Source organism: Globicephala melas, chromosome 10 (genome assembly GCF_963455315.2).
Source record: "Globicephala melas chromosome 10, mGloMel1.2, whole genome shotgun sequence".
Classification (NCBI taxonomy): Eukaryota; Metazoa; Chordata; class Mammalia; order Artiodactyla; family Delphinidae; genus Globicephala; species Globicephala melas.
In genome coordinates, this window is record NC_083323.1 from 44,516,422 (window position 1) to 44,533,918 (window position 17,497).

Below are 17,497 nucleotides of genomic sequence, written 5' to 3' on the forward strand. Positions count from 1 at the left end.
TGAACATAGACACAAAATTTCTAAACATTTCTTTAGCAAGCTTAATCCAACAATGTATACAAAAATACATAAAAATGGATAAAGAAGATGTGACACATATATACAATGGAAGATTACTCAGCCATAAAACGAAATGAAATTCAGTTATTTGTAGTGAGGTGGATGGACCTAGAGACTGTCATACAGAGTGAAGTAAGTCAGAAAGAGAAAAACAACTACCGTATGCTAACACATGTATATGGAATCTAAAAAAAAAACAAGTGGTTCTGAAGAACCTAGGGGCAGGACAGGAATAAAGACGCAGATGTAGAGAATGGACTTGAGGACATGGGGAGGGGGAAGGGTAAGCTGGGATGAAGTGAGAGAGTGGCATTGACATATATACACTACCAAATGTAAAACTGACAGCTAATGGAAGCAGCCGCATAGCACAGGGAGATCAGCTCCATGCTTTGTGTCCACCAGAGAGGTGGGATAGGGAGGGTGGAGAGAGACACAAGAGAGAGGAGATATGGGGATATATGTATATGTATAGCTGATTCACTTTGTTATATAGCAGAAACTAACACACCATTGTAAAGCAAATATACTCCAATAAAGATGTTAAAAAAATAAATAAATAAAATAAAATTCAGTGCCAAAAAAAAACAACATTATGACCAAATGGTATTTGTCCCAGGGATGTAAAGAAAGCCTAAAATTGAAAAATCTATCAATATAATTCACCATATTAACAAACTAAAATAACAAAAACAAAAATATGATCACCTTGATAGATGGGGAAAAGTATTTGATAGAATCAGTATCCATTTTGGATTAAAACCCTCACCAATGCAGAAGTAGAATCTAACATTTTCAACCTGATAAAGAGTATTTATAAAAATGTAAAGGCAATTTCATATCTAATGGTGAAAAACTGAATGTATTGCTCCTAAAATCCAGAACAAAACAAGGATGTCTGCTCTCACTTCTATTTAACATTGCACAAGATAAGTATACAAAAATAAATTGTATTTCTATATAGAACAACAAAAAGTCAAAAATGGGAATTAGAATACCATGTAAAATAGCCTAAAAATATGAAATACTTAGAGATAAATCTGAAAATAGATATGAAAGATTTATTCATTGAAAAGTACATTGCTGAGAGAAAATGAAGAGGCCCTAAATTAATGGAACAGTACACAGTATTCATGGGTCACTCAGTATTGCTAAGGTGTCAATGCTCCCAAATTATTTTACAAATGGAATGCAATCTGTGCAATTACAACAGAATTTTATAGAAAGTGAAAAACTCATTCTAAAATTCATATAGAAATTCAAGAGATCAAGATTAACCAAAAGAACTTTAAAAAAAAGAACAAAGTTGGAGAACTAACAACTTTATTTCACAGCTTATTAAAAGCTACAGCAATCACGATTGTATGGTATTGGTGCCAAGATAAATAAATATATCAATAGAATAAAATAAACAGTCCAGAAATAGACCCACCACACATAGTTCACTGATTTCAACAAATGTGCAAAGGCAACTCAACAGGGTAAATAACAGACATTTCAAGAAATGGTTCTTGAAAAATTGGATATCCATGTGCAAAAAAAAGAAAAACATTCAATTCAAACTTCACACCATATACAAAAATTAACTCAAAATCGAATATAGATCTAAATATAAACCTAAAACTATAAAACTTTGGAAGAAAAAACAAAAGAATAATCTGCATGGCCTTGAATTAACCAAAGATTTCTTAACTCTGACACCAATAGAACTATCAATTTTAAAAAATATGATAAAACATACTTAATCAAAATTAAAATAGTTTGCTTTTAGAAAGATACTGCTATGAAAATAAAGAGTAGGTCACAAATTGGGAAAAACATTATTTGCATATCATATATATGATAACCTGCATTCAAAGTATATAAAGAATCCTCAAAACTCAATAATAAGAAAACAACCCAATCTAAAAAAAAATGAGCAAAGGATTTGAATTGACCCTTCACCAAGGAAGATATATAAGGGAGAATATGCAAATGAAAGAACGGTCAATATCATTAGTTATTAGGGGAATGTAAATTACAATCACAATGAGATACCATTACAGTATCTAAAATTAAACAAATTGATTATACCTAGCTTGTGTTGGTCAAGATGTGGAAAAAGTAGAACTCTGGCACACTTTCAATGAGAATGTACCAAGGTACGATGGTTCAACTACTTCGGAAAACAGTTCAGCAGTGTCATAAAACATTAAACATATCTACCATCATCTAGACATTCCAGTTCTAGGTATTTACCCAAGAGAAATAAAGGCAGATACACATACAAAGACCTGTACAAAAGTATTCACAGTAGCTTTGTTTGTAACAGCCAAAAACTGGAAAAAAACAAATGTCCAGGTGAAAGAACAAATTATATTATACCCATATATCCTACAACATGAATTGTACCTCAAAATCATGATGTTGAGTGAAAGAAGGCAGACAAAAAAGAGTGCATACTGTATAATTCCATTTACATAAAACTCTAGAAAATGAAAATTAATCTACAGTGAAAAGTTGATCAGTGGGGGAGTGAGGAGGGATGGGAGGACGTATTACAAAGAGGCATGAGGAAACTTTTGATGAATATGTTCATTAACTTGATTATGGTGATGTTTTCACTGGGATACATATGTCAGAACATATTAAATTGTACCTTTTAAGCATGTACAGTTTAATGTATTTTAATTATTCCTCAATATAGTTGTTAAAAAGAAAATTTTCTCTTGATAAGTCTTCATTAAAAATGTGTAGATCCTATCATCAGTTGAAAACACAGTAAGGACAGTATTTCCAGTGGTACTTAAGCATAATGATACATGGCTAGAATGAAGACAAGCCCACAGCTAACATCATACTCAATGGTGAAAAGCTAAGGCTTTCCTCTAAGATCAGGAATAAGACAAGGATGCCCACTCTTGCCATTTCTATTCAACATGGTACTGAAAGTCCTAGTCACAGCAACTAAGCAAGCAAAAAGTAAATAAATAAAAGACCTTCAATCAGAAAGGAAGAAGTAGAATTATCTCTGTTTATAGATGACATGGTCTTATATATAGAAAACCCTAAAGACTTCACCAAAAAACTGTTACAACTAATAAGTTAATTCAGTAAAGTTGCAGGATGCAAAATTAACACACAGAAATCATTTGTCTTCCTATACACTGACAATGAACTATCTGAAAGAGAAATTAAGAAAGCAATCCCATTTACAATAGCATCAAAAGCAATAAAATACTTATAAATAAATTTAACCAAGTAGGTGAAAGACATACACTGAAAACTATGAAACACTGGTGAGATTGAGGAAGATACAAATAAATGGAAAGATATCCCATGATCTTGGATTGGAAAAATTAATGCTGTGAAAATCTCCGTACTACTGAAAAATGATCTAGAGAGTCCATGTAATCCCTATCAAAAGTCCAATAGCATTTTTCACAGAAATAGATACAAATTATCCCAAAATTTGTATGGAGCCACACAAGACCCCAAATAGACAAAGTAATCCTGAGAAAAAAGGAGCAAAACTGGAGGCATCACAATTCCTGATTTCAAGCTGTATTACAAAGCTGCAGTAATCAAACATTATGGTACTGGCAACGGTACATGGAACCAGTGGAACAGAACAGAGATTCCATATAAAAATCAACACATATGTGGTCAACTGATTTTTGACAAGAGCACCAGGAACACACAATGGAGAAAGGTTAGTCTCTTCGATAAACAGTATTGGTAAAACTGGATATCCACATGCAAAAGAATGAAACCAGATTCCTATCTTACACCACTCACAAAAATGAACTTGAAATGGACCAAAGACTTAAATGTAAGATGTGAAACCATAAAACTCCTAGAAGAAAATATAGGGGAAAAGATCCTTGACATTGGTCTTAGAAATGATTTATTGGATAAGAGACCAAAAGCACAGGTAACAAAAGTTAAAATAAACAAATTGGACTACATCAAACTAAAGAGCTTTGGCACAGCAACGCAATCAATAAATTGAAAAGGCAACCTGAAGAATGAGAGAAAGCATTAGCAAACATATAGCTGATAAGGGGTTAATATCCAAAATATATAAAGAACTCATACAACTCAATTGCAAAATAATAATAATCCAATTAAAAAATAGGCAAAGGACCTGAATAGACATTTTTCCAAAGAAGACATACAAATGGCCGATAGCTATATGAAAAGATGCTCTACATCACTAATCATCAGGGAAATGCAAATCAAAACCACAGTGAGATATATCACTTCATACTTGTTGTGATGGCTATTATCAAAAAGGCAAGAGATAACAAATGTTGGTGAGGATGTGAAGAAAAGAGAACCCTTACACAGTGTCGGTAGGAATGTAAATTGGTACAGCCGTTACAGAAAATAATATGAAGGTTCCTCAAGATATTAAAAATAGAGCTACCAAATGATCTCACAATCCCACTCCTAAATATCCAAAGGAATTTAAACCAGTATCTAAAGGAGATATCTGCACACCCATGTTCCTTTCAGCATTTCTTCACAATAACCAAGATATAAAAACAATCTAAATGCCTTTCAACAGATGAATGGATTAAGAAAATATGATATATATAATTGAATATTATTCAGCCATAAAAGGAAGGAAGTCCTACCATTTGTGACAACATGGATTAACCTGGAGGTCATTATGCTGAGTAAAATAAGCCAGAGAAAGATAAATACTGTATGGTATCACTTATATGCAAAATCTAAAAAAAAAAAAACAAAAAAAGCCAATTTCATAGAAACAGTAGAGTAGTGATTACCAAGGGCTAGGGGAAGAGGGAAATGGGGTGATACAGGTCAAAGGGTACAAATTTTCACTTATAAGAAGAATAAATTCTAATGCTCTAATGTATAGCATGGTGACTACAGTTAATAATACAGTACTGTACACTTCAAAGTTGCAGAGAGTAGATCTCAGGCATTCGCACTCCCCACCCCCAAAAAGAGTTAACTAGGTGAGGTGACAGATGTGTTAATTATCTTGATCTTGGTAATCATTCTACAATGTATATCAAATCATCACATTGTACACTTTAAATATACACAATTATATTTGTCAGTTATTCCTCAAAAAATTAATAAATAAAGATACATGGCTAGAGACGAATAAGCCCGTGTCCTTTATGATGATGGTCCTGAGCATCATGGCACAGTTTGCTCATGTATCACATTTGTAAATTGGTAAGCCTTTGCCCCAAAATGTAGAGAGAGTGAAATAATAATCATTGTAACTTCCTTCTTTCCTACTGGTTTAATTCTTAACCTTCTTGAATGAATTAAAAATTACTCAAATATATGAAATTTGGAATAAATGTTAACTTATGTGTAAAAGCACATCTATAACATATTTAATCAAAATAATATTTTCCTGATATTATTCATGCAGAAATAATACTGGTATTTACAAATAGTCTTTTAGAATTGGTGGTTAGGTGGGAAATAACCACAGACATGTCTCCAAGTGCATCTCAAGCTAACGTAATAAATTATTTTCTGCATTATATTTTAAGAATCAATACAGTTGAATGAACCAAATGTGCATCCAGCAAAATCTAGCCAAAAAATATCATATATAAAAGTGAATGTGTACTTTAAATATTTATTTAACATTTAAATATATTAACACTACATACTTTAAATATGGTACTACACTTCCACTTACCTTTATAAGACATCGAAAATATCCTTTCTGAGCCAATGCAATGATCAGTGACTTGAAAAGATATTTTCTAACACAATTTGCAACTTTATATATTATAGCATACAATGTTAACTAATAGCATACGGTATTAACTAATAACCATTGAGATAGTCATTTCCTGAGTGCAAAACCAACCATCCAAATTGCTGCACCAAAAAATTCTGATGAATCATTATTTGATTTCTAGTTATAAAGAGGAATATCTTGTTTTTCAGAAAGAATATTAGCAACTTGTTTTTAAGCTTAAAACATTAAATCAATAGCGTATTTATATAGAAATCCTAATAAATGCAATTCAATCTACACCAAAGACAAAGTAGATTTTAATACTATTTTAACAATTATTAAGTGGCTGCTAAGTGTTATACACTGAGATGTACACACTCTTGTTAAAATTAGAACAACAAAGGGACAGTTATAAGGAAAAATCCTAATCCAAGTAACAATGGAAAAAAATTCATAATATACCTTATTGCTACAGATGTCTAGTCATTGGTCCAAAATCTTTACCATTGAAAGTCCAGTCTTTAAGATTTCATTTATTATGCTTGTTATCCAGGAAACATGCCTAATTCCCCAAATCTCCCTTAAATAATGTTTATAAAATACATATGTCAGGTCACTGTCTATACCCATTTGCAGCAGCCAATCAAAATAAGTATTTAAGGGGCATCGGTGGGAAATAATTTGTCACTATATAGGTCACCTCTCTTATTAATAATAATAAAAACTGACATAACACCATTTGTACAGCAATTTCATATCAAGACTCGAAAGATTTATTCATTAATACTGCCAATATTTCTAGGCATTATTTGGCAAACATTCATCTCCATCTTACTGATTTATAAAGCAAAGCCCTAACTCATAAAATGACATGAACCTAGTGACTCTATGTTTTCTAACTCACAGTCCATTTCTATTTGCCAGGGAGAAGAGAAAGATATAATACATCTAGCATGAAATAGTTTGGCTACCCCAGGATAGTGAAATATCCAATTGGTACTTGGGTCTTATCTATTCCCACCTTTTTATATGCGATCCAGTCAAACACCCTGTCAATATCTGTTGCCCGTAGCACTTCCTGTGATACTGGATGGGAACTGGCCAAGCCGTCAAGCAGCATCACTTCATGTAGAACATCTGTCAGAAACCTCTGTTTTTCCTGCAATATAGTAGATGGAACAACATCATAGGTGATTCCTGGTTATGACGGAATATGTGTGACAATATGAACAGAATGTGTGTTACTTAATTGATGATGCTCATCAACCTACATGGTGAGACTTAACTCTAAAGAGAAACCGGTAAATAAAATGCCCCTTAAGTCACTCTAAAATAACAGTGAGCACAACATGAAACAAAATCAATGGGCTACAATGGGCCCTAAATAGAAACAATGGACTCTATGTTTTAGCAGTGGTTAAAACAAATTTGGAGCATGGGCATATAAATGAAACCGACTAAGCTTGTTTACGTGTTCTGCAGGGTCAAAACTAAAATTCCAGTCCCAAATAACCTTTTCATAGTTAATCCAATATAAGAATAATAACTAAATTTCAGAGATCCATTGCTATTTCTTATTTCTAGTCCATTTAAACAACAGATTCCCTCTCTTTCTGTTCCTCCCTTTCTTTCCCTCTCTCTTTCTCACTTATCCTCTCTCTAATACACACACACACTTATTTTCTAAAAGAATTTCAGGAGACCACCACAAATAATAAAAAGCATTACTGACATCAAACTATAATATCTGTGTATGTGGATGTGATACGTGAATTCAGAAAGTGGAGAGCAACAGGTATCAACAATCCATTTTGTGAAACAAAACAAAATCGTGAGACTTCTGTGTATTGTTGAGACATTAGTATTTGCTCTAATAAAAGCTGATTTGTAATGTTAGTAATAAACTGTAAAGAAAAAAGTACTTCTCTGTTGTTTTCGCTTTAAGAAGCCTGCTTTAAAGAAACAGCTTAGGTTCTGTTAACAAAAAAGCTGGCAGCTATTAGTCCTCCTAGTCTCCTGCCTTCACTGAGGGAGAAGGAGAGGAAAAAGTAGTTGCAAGAGGTAACAAGGGCTAAATAGCCCTTAGATAGTTGGCACCTGAGAGGTATCAATACAGAGCTAAGACTGCAACACTTTAATTGCTCTAGCTAATTCTGAACTCATTCCTGGAGCCTCCAAATTCTGGGCCAGCAGATAAACTGCACTTTATTTCTGAGTGAGTTGTAATTTCAAGCTGACAGTACACCAATCCTGGATTTTAAAAACTGGAAAGAGAATAAATATACTAAGAAAAGAATACTTAACTAGGCACATATGTTTGTGTTACTTTAAATCTGGCTTTAAAGAAACATTTTTGTTCATCATCCCTTGCTCAATAATGTAGTATGTTTAATCAATAATTTAACTGGCCATCCAACTATATACTGTAAGGTTTATTTTCTACTAGCTTATTTTTATAGTCTGTGGACTATATATCTAATTTCTTTAGTCCTCTTTTTTCGGTCTACGAATTTCACGTCAATGCTCCAACAAAAAGGACTTTGTTGCAGTGACTGAACCAAAAGTCACTCTAAGTCCCAGAAGGATGCTCCAGACCGTAAGAGACCACAATAAAAAGTACAAACTTACAATGAATTAAGTGACAAATACTACACAAAATGATACTGTATTTCTTCTTAAATCAAGTTCCTAATTCAAGATGAATTAAGACGATTAAGAAGACTGAAATTGGACCCTGTGATACAAAATTTTTTTAATTAAAAAACTTAGTATTGGGACGAGGGGAAGATGGCGGAAGAGTAAGACGCGGAGATCACTTTCCTCCCCACAGATACACCAGAAATACATCTACACGTGTAACAACTCCTACAGAACACCCACTGAACGCTGGCAGAAGACCTCAGACCTCCCAAAAGGCAAGAAACTCCCCACGTACCTGGGTAGAGCAAAAGAAAAAAGAATAAAGAGACAAAAGAATAGGGACGGGACACGCACCAGTGGGAGAGAGCTGTGAAGGAAGAAGGGTTTCCACACACTAGGAAGCCCCTTCGCGTGCAGAGACTGCGGATGGCGGAGGAGGAAAGCTTCGGGGCCGAGGAGGAGAGCGCAGCAACAGGGGCGCAGAAGGCAAAGCAGAGAGATTCCCGCACAGAGGATCGCTGCCGACCGGCACTCACCAGGCCGAGAGGCTTGTCTGCTCACCCGCCGGGTGGGCGGGGCTAGGAGCTGAGGCTCTGGCTTCCGTCGGAGCGCAGGGAGAGGACTGGGGTTGGCGGCGTGAACACAGCCTGCAGGGGCTAGTGCGCCACCGCTGGCCGGGAGGGATTCCGGGGAAAAGTCTGGACCTGCCGAAGAGGCAAGAGACTTTCTCTTCCCTCTTTGTTTCCTGGTGCGCGAGGGGAGGGGATTAAGAGCGCTGCTTAAAGGAGCTCCAGAGACGGGCACAAGCCGCGGCTAAAAGCGCGGACCCGAGACGTGCATGAGACGCTAAGGCTGCTGCTGCTGTCGCCACTAAGAAGCCTGTGTGCGAGCACAGGTCACTATCCACACCACCCTTCCGGGGATCCTGTGCAGCCCTCCACTGCCAGAGTCCTGGGATCCAGGGACAACTTCCTCCAGAGAACGCACGGCGCGCCTCAGGCTGGTGCAAAGTCCCGCCGGCTTCTGCCACCGCAGGCTCACCCCGCAGCCGCACACCTCCCTCCCCCCCGACCCCGGCCTGAGTGAGCCAGAGCCCCCGAAGCAGCTGCTCCTTTAACCCTGTCCTGTCTGAGCGAGGAACAGACGCCCTCCGGCGACCTACACGCACAGGCGGGGCCAAATCCAAAGCTGAGCCCCGGGAGCTGCGAGAACAAACAAGAGAAAGGGAAATCTCTCCCAGCAGCCTCAGGAGCAGCGGATTAAAGCTCCACAATCAACTTGATGTACCCTGCATCTGTGGAATATATGAATAGACAACGAATCATCCCAAATTGAGGAGGTGGACGTCGAGAGCAAGATTTATGATTTTTTCCCCTTTTCCCCTTTTTGTGTGTATGTGTATGGTTCTGTGTGAGATTTTGTCTGTATAGCTTTCCTTCAACCATTTGTCCTAGGGTTCTATACGTCTGGGGTTTTTTCTTCTTTTTTTAAAAAATATTTTTCTTAATAATTACTTTTTTATTTTAAAAACTTTATTATATTTTCTTACTTTACTTTATTTTACTTTATCTTTTTTCTTTTTTTCCTTCCTTCCCTCCTTCCTTCCTTCATTCCTCCCTCCCTTCCCTCCTTTATTTCTTTCCTTCTTTTTTCTTTCTTTTTTTCTACTTTTTCTCCCTTTTATTCTGAGTCGTGTGGATGAAAGGCTCTTGGTGCTGCAGCTAGGAGTCAGTGCTGTGCCTCTGAGGTGGGAGATCCAACTTCAGGACACTGGTCCACAAGAGACCTCCCAGTTCCACATAATATCAAATGGCGAAAATCTCCCAGAGATATCCATCTCAACACCAGCACCCAGTTTCACTCAACGACCAGCAAGCTACAGTGCTGGACATCCTATGCCAAACAACTAGCAAGACAGGAACACAACCCCACCCATTATCACAGAGGCTGCCTAAAATCATAATAAGTCCACAGACACCCCAAAACACACCAACAAACCTGGACCTGCCCACCAGAAAGACAAGATCCAGCCTCATCCACCAGAACACAGGCACTAGTCCCCTCCAACAGGAAGCCTACACAACCCACTGAACCAACCTTAGCCACTGGGGAGAGACACCAAAAACAACACGAACTACGAACATGCAGTCTGCAAAAACGGGACCCCAAAGACAGTAAGATAAGCAAAATGAGAAAACAGAAAAACACACAGCAGATGAAGAAGCAAGATAAAAACCGACCAGACCTAACAAATGAAGAGGAAATAGGGAGTCTACCTGAAAAAGAATTCAGAATAATGATAGTAAAGATGATCCAAAATCTTGGAAATAGAATAGACAAAACGCAAGAAACATTTAACAAGGACCTAGAAGAACTAAAAATGAAACAAACAACGATGAACAACACATTAAATGAAATTAAAAATACTCTACATGGGATCAATAGCAGAATAACTGAGGCAGAAGAACGGATAAGTGACCTGGAAGATAAAATAGTGGAAATAACTACTGCAGAGCAGAATAAAGAAAAAAAAATGAAAAGAACTGAGGACAGTCACAGAGACCTCTGGGACAACATTAAACGCACCAACATTCGAATTATAGGGGTTCCAGAAGAAGAAGAGAAAAAGAAAGGGACTGAGAAAATATTTGAAGAGATTACAGTTGAAAACTTCTCTAATATGGGAAGGGAAATAGTTAATCAAGTCCAGGAAGCACAGAGAGTCCCATACAGGATAAATCCAAGGAGAAATACGCCAAGACACATATTAATCAAACTGTCAAAAAGTAAATACAAAGAAAACATATTAAAAGCAGCAAGGGAAAAACAACAAATAACACACAAGGGAATCCCCATAAGGTTAACAGCTGATCTTTCAGCAGAAACTCTGCAAGCCAGAAGGGACTGGCAGGACATATTTAAAGTGATGAAGGAGAAAAACCTGCAACCAAGATTACTCTACCCAGCAAGGATCTCATTCAGATTTGATGGAGAAATTAAAACCTTTACAGACAAGCAAAAGCTGAGAGAGTTCAGCACCACCAAACCATCTTTACAACAACTGCTAAAGGAACTTCTCTAGGCAGGAAACACAAGAGAAGGAAAAGACCTACAATAACGAACCCAAAACAATTAAGAACATGGGAATAGGAACATACATATCAATAATTACCTTAAATGTAAATGGACTAAATGCTCCTACCAAAGACACAGATTAGCTGAATGGATACAAAAACAAGACCCATATATTTGCTATCTACAAGAGACCCACTTCAGACCTAGAGACACATACAGACTGAAAGTAAGGGGATAGAAAAAGATATTTCATGCAAATGGAAACCAAAAGAAAGCTGGAGTAGCAATTCTCATATCAGACAAAATGGACTTTAAAATAAAGAATATTAGAAGAGACAAAGAAGGACACTACATAATGATCAAGGGATCGATCCAAGAAGAAGATATGACAATTGTAAATATTTATGCACCCAACATAGGAGCACCTCAATACATAAGGCAAATACTAACAGCCATAAAAGGGGAAATCGACAGTAACACATTCATAGTAGGGGACTTTAACACCCCACTTTCACTAATAGACAGATCATCCAAAATGAAAATAAATAAGGAAACACAAGCTTTAAATGAAACATTAAACAAGATGGACTTAATTGATATTTAAAGGACACTGCATCCAAAAACAACAGAATACACATTTTTCTCAAGTGCTCATGGAACATTCTCCAGGATAGATCATATCTTGCGTCACAAATCAAGCCTTGGTAAATTTAAGAAAATTGAAATTGTATCAAGTATCTTTTCCAACCACAACACTATGAGACTAGATATCAATTACAGGAAAAGATCTGTAAAAAATACAAACACATGGAGGCTAAACAATACACTACTTAATAACAAAGTGATCACCGAAGAAATCAAAGAGGAAATAAAAAAATACTCAGAAACAAATGACAATGGAGACACAACAACCCAAAACCTATGGGATACAGCAAAAGGAGTTCTAAGAGGGAAGTTTATAACAATACAATCCTACCTTAAGAAACAGGAAACATCTAGAATAAACAACCTAACCTTGCACCTAAAGCAATTAGAGAAAGAAGAACAAAAAACCCCCAAAGATAGCAGAAGGAAAGAAATCATAAAGATCAGATCAGAAATAAATGAAAAAGAAATGAAGGAAATGATAGCAAAGATCAATAAAACTAAAAGCTGGTTCTTTGAGAAGATAAACAAAATTGATAAACCATTAGCCAGACTCATCAAGAAAAAAAGGGAGAAGACTCAAATCAATAGTATTAGAAATGAAAAAGGAGAAGTAACAACTGACACTGCAGAAATACAAAAGATCATGAGAGATTACTACAAGCAACTCTATGCCAATAAAATGGACAACCTGGAAGAAATGGACAAATTCTTAGAAATGCACAACCTGCGAAGACTGAATCAGGAGGAAATAAAAAATATGAACAGACCAATCACAAGCACTGAAATTGAAACTGTGATTTAAAATCTTCCAGCAAACAAAAGCCCAGGACCAGATGGCTTCACAGGCGAATTCTATCAAACACTTAGAGAAGAGCTAACACCTATCCTTCTCAAACTCTTCCAAAATATAGCAAAGGGAGGAGCACTCCCAAACTCATTCTACGAGGCCACCATCATCTTGATACCAAAACCAGAAAAGGATGTCACAAAAAAAGAAAAGTACAGGCCAATATCACAGATGAACATAGATGCAAAAATCCTCAGCAAAATACTAGCAAACAGAATCCAACAGCACATTAAAAGGATCATACACTATGATCAAGTGGGGTTTATTCCAGGAATGCAAGGATTCTTCAATATATGCAAATCAATCAATGTGATAAACCAAATTAACAAACTGAAGGAGAAAAACCATATGATGATCTCAATAGATGCAGAGACAGCTACAGACAAAATTCAACATCCATTTATGATAAAAACCCTCCAGAAAGTAGGCATAGAGGGAACTTTCCTCAACATAATAAAGGCCATATATGACAGACCCACAGCCAACATCATCCTCAATGGTGAAAAACTGAAAGCATTTCCACTAAGATCAGGAACAACACAAGGTTGCCCACTCTCACCACTCTTATTCAACATAGTTTTGGAAGTTTTAGCCACAGCAATCAGAGAAGAAGGGAAATAAAAGGAATCCAAATTGGAAAAGAAGAAGTAAAGCTGTCACTGTTTGCAGATGACATGATACTATACATAGAGAATCCCAAAGATGCTACCAGAAAACTACTAGAGCTAATCAATGAATTTGGTAAAGTAGCGGGATTCAAAATTAATGCACAGAAATCTGTGGCATTCTTATACACTAAAGATGAAAAATCTGAAAATGAAATTAAGAAGACACTCCCATTTACCATAGGAACAAAAAGAATAAAATATCTAGGAATAAACCTACCTAAGGAGACAAAAGACCTGTATGCAGAAAATTATAAGACACTGATGAAAGAAATTAAAGATAATACAAATAGATGGAGAGATATACCATGTTCTTGGATTGGAAGAATCAACATTGTGAAAATGAGTATACTACCCAAGGCAATTTACAGATTCAATGCAATCCCTATCAAAGTACCACTGGCATTTTTCACAGAACTAGAACAAAAAAATTTCACAATTTGTATGGAAACACAAATGACCCTGAATAGCCAAAGAAATCTTGAGAACGAAAAACGGAGCTGGAGGAATCAGGCTCCCTGACTTCAGACTATACTACAAAGCTACAGTAATCAAGAAAGTATGGTACTGGCACAAAAACAGAAAGATAGATCAATGGAACAGGATAGAAAGCCTGGAGATAAACCCATGCACATATGGTCACCTTATCTTTGATAAAGGAGGCAGGAATATACAGTGGAGCAAGGACAGCCTCTTCAATAAGTGTTGCTGGGAAAACTGGACAGGTACATGTAAAAATAAGAGATTAGATCACTCCCTAACACCATACACAAAAATAAGCTCAAAATGGATTAAAGATATAAATGTGAAGCCAGAAACTAGCAAACTCTTAGAGGAAAACATAGGCAGAACACTCTATGACATAAATCACAGCAAGATCCTTTTTGACCCAACTCCTAGAGAAATGGAAATAAAAACAAAAATAAACAAATGGGACCTAATGAAACTTCAAAGCTTTTGCACAGCAAAGGAAACCATAAACAAGAGCAAAAGACAACCCTCAGAATGGGAGAAAATATTTGCAAATGAAGCAACTGACAAAGGATTAATCTCCAAAATTTATAAGCAGCTCATGCAGCTCAATAACAAAAAAACAAACAACCCAATCCAAAAATGGGCAGAAGACCTAAATAGATATTTCTCCAAAGAAGATATACAGACTGCCAACATACACATGAAAGAATGCTCAACATCATTAATCATTAGAGAAATGCACATCAAAACTACAATGAGATATCATCTCACCCCAGTCAGAATGGCCATCATCAAAAAATCTAGAAACAATAAATGCTGGAGAGGGTGTGGAGAAAAGGGAACACTCTTGCACTGCTGGTGGGAATGTGAATTGGTACAGCCGCTCTGGAGAACAGTATGGAGGTTCCTTAGAAAACTACAAATAGAACTACTATATGACCCAGCAATCCCACTACTGGGCATATACCCTGAGAAAACCATAATTCAAAAAGAGTCATGTACCAAAATGTTCATTGCAGCTCTATTTACAATAGCCCGGAGATGGAAACAATCTAAGTGTCCATCATTGGATGAATGGATAAAGAAGATGTGGCACATATATACAATGGAATATTACTCAGCCATAAAAAGAAACAAAATTGAGCTATTTGTAATGAGGTGGATAGACCTAGAGTCTGTCATACAGAGTGAAGTAAGTCAGAAAGAGGAAGACAAATACCGTATACTAACACATATATATGGAATTTAAGGGGGAAAAAAATGTCATGAAGAACCTAGGGGTAAGACAGGAATAAAGACACAGACCTACTAGAGAATGGACTTGAAGATATGGGGAGGCGGAAAGGTAAGCTGTGACAAAGCGAGAGAGAGGCATGGACATATATACACTACCAAACGTAAGGTAGATAGCTAGTGGGAAGCAGCCACATAGGACAGCGAGATCAGCTCGGTGCTATGTGACCGCCTGGAGGGGTGGGATAGGGAGGGTGGGAGGGAGCGAGACGCAAGAGGGAAGAGATATGGGAACATATGTATATGTATAACTGATTCACTTTGTTATAAAGCAGAAACTAACACACCATTGTAAAGCAATTATACTCTAATGAAGATGTTAAAAAAAAATTTGTATTTACATTGCTCATTTTAAGTCCACTAAAAAGCAAAGACAAGATCTCAGACAAATGGCCTAGATTTAGAGAATAAGAGAAAATTGTGTGTTTCCAAAATAAAAATTTTAAGCCAGTATGCAATCTTGTTAGTCATTCAATTTTAAAATGCACATTAAAGCTATTTGATACTGGAATTAATGAGAGGAATCATGAAATCTATAATGATACTTCAACTTGACCAATGAACATTTTTTATTTATAAAAACTACCAACTGAGGGGCTTCTCTGGTGGCACAGTGGTTGAGAGTCCGCCTGACGATGCAGGGGACATAGGTTCGTGCCCCGGACTGGGAGGATCCCACATGCCGCGGAGCGGCTGGGCCCATGAGCCAGCACGTCCGGAGCCTGTGCTCCGCAAGGGGAGAGGCCACAACAGTGAGAGGCCCGCGTAACGCAAAAAAAAAAAAAAAAAACAAAACTACCAACTGAAGGTGTGATATCCATTCTGAAGGTCAAATAATATTCAACTCTTCAAATAGTGATTGCTTGCTCCATTATGTCACTCAAACATCTGATCAAAAATCAGTGTAAAATGAACTTAACACAATGATTTATTTGAATCCTAATTTTTAATATTTAGCAACAATAAATATATATTGATGCATATTAAAATCTAGTAAACATATCTTGGTTTGCTAGAGATGTGATTTTTTTTTAAATGGTATAAAGTCAATGGCCATGAAATTATAAAAATGAAATCTAAGGTAAATTTCAAAAATGAAACTTTCTCGTTTAAGAAAATATAAGTTATACATAATATATTACTTCATGCTTCTGGAGAAAAATAAAAACAAACCTTTGGTCAGTGGAATTTCAAAAAGAAGAGTTTAAATTTAGTAGTGTTAAGTCATTAGCAAAAGATTCGTCTTCTACTTTTTTGGAGAGGATGATATTGTCTAATTGAGAAAAAGGGCATTAAGAGAGATGAAGAGAGAGAGAGAAGGAAAAACAAAAAAGAAAGAAAGAAAAGCCTGGCAGAAGATACTCACAAAGCTCAGAAGAGACAATAACTTAAATTGAGGGGGAGGAAAAGAAAATTCTAACCAGAGGCAAACCCAATTGAACAAAATTACAAAGAATTTTGCAGGAGAGAAGGTGCTAATTTTTTTTTTTTTTTTTTTTTTTTTTTTTTGCGGTACGCGGGCCTCTCACTGCTGTGGCCTCTCCCGTTGTGGAGCACAGGCTTCGGACGCGCAGGCCCAGCGGCCATGGCTCATGGGCCCAGCCTCTCCGCGGTATGTGGGATCCTCCCGGACCGGGGCACGAACCCGCGTCCCCTGCATCGGCAGGCGGACTCTCAACCACTGCACCACCAGGGAAGCCCGAGGTGCTAATTTTTTATAAAAGACCCACATCACTATAAAAGAAGAAACAATCTTGGTTTGTCAGTCCCAGGCTAGGGCCCTCCTCATCATCATCAACAACAACCATAATAATTACAGCAGAAATTACTAAGTGTTGGTTAGCTGCTTATTGTTGACCTGAGACTATGAAAGTTTAAAAATAAAGTAAAAGAAATCCTGGCTCTTACGTGAGATAAAAGATCAAACAAAATAGTTAGCCACAGTGAACAAAATAATAGTCTTCTCTTACAGACTAGAAATGCTAAAGAATTTTGAGGCAAAACACGGTAAAACAGAATTATTTATGGAAAGTTTAATGGAAGAGGTAGAATTTGATCTGATCCTTCAAGTAACTT

At 36.6% G+C, this 17,497-nt stretch overlaps 1 protein-coding gene across 1 annotated transcript in view; it reads right to left on the reverse strand.

The window, feature by feature from the left end:
* TRHDE (thyrotropin releasing hormone degrading enzyme) overlaps positions 1-17,497 on the reverse strand; it is a 405,192-nt gene that overhangs the window by 164,022 nt on the left and 223,673 nt on the right. Inside the window, exon 6 of the mRNA XM_030866254.2 lies at positions 6,801-6,938. Within this exon, the coding sequence (XP_030722114.1) occupies positions 6,801-6,938 (138 nt within the window). The remainder of the gene's footprint in view (positions 1-6,800; positions 6,939-17,497) is intronic.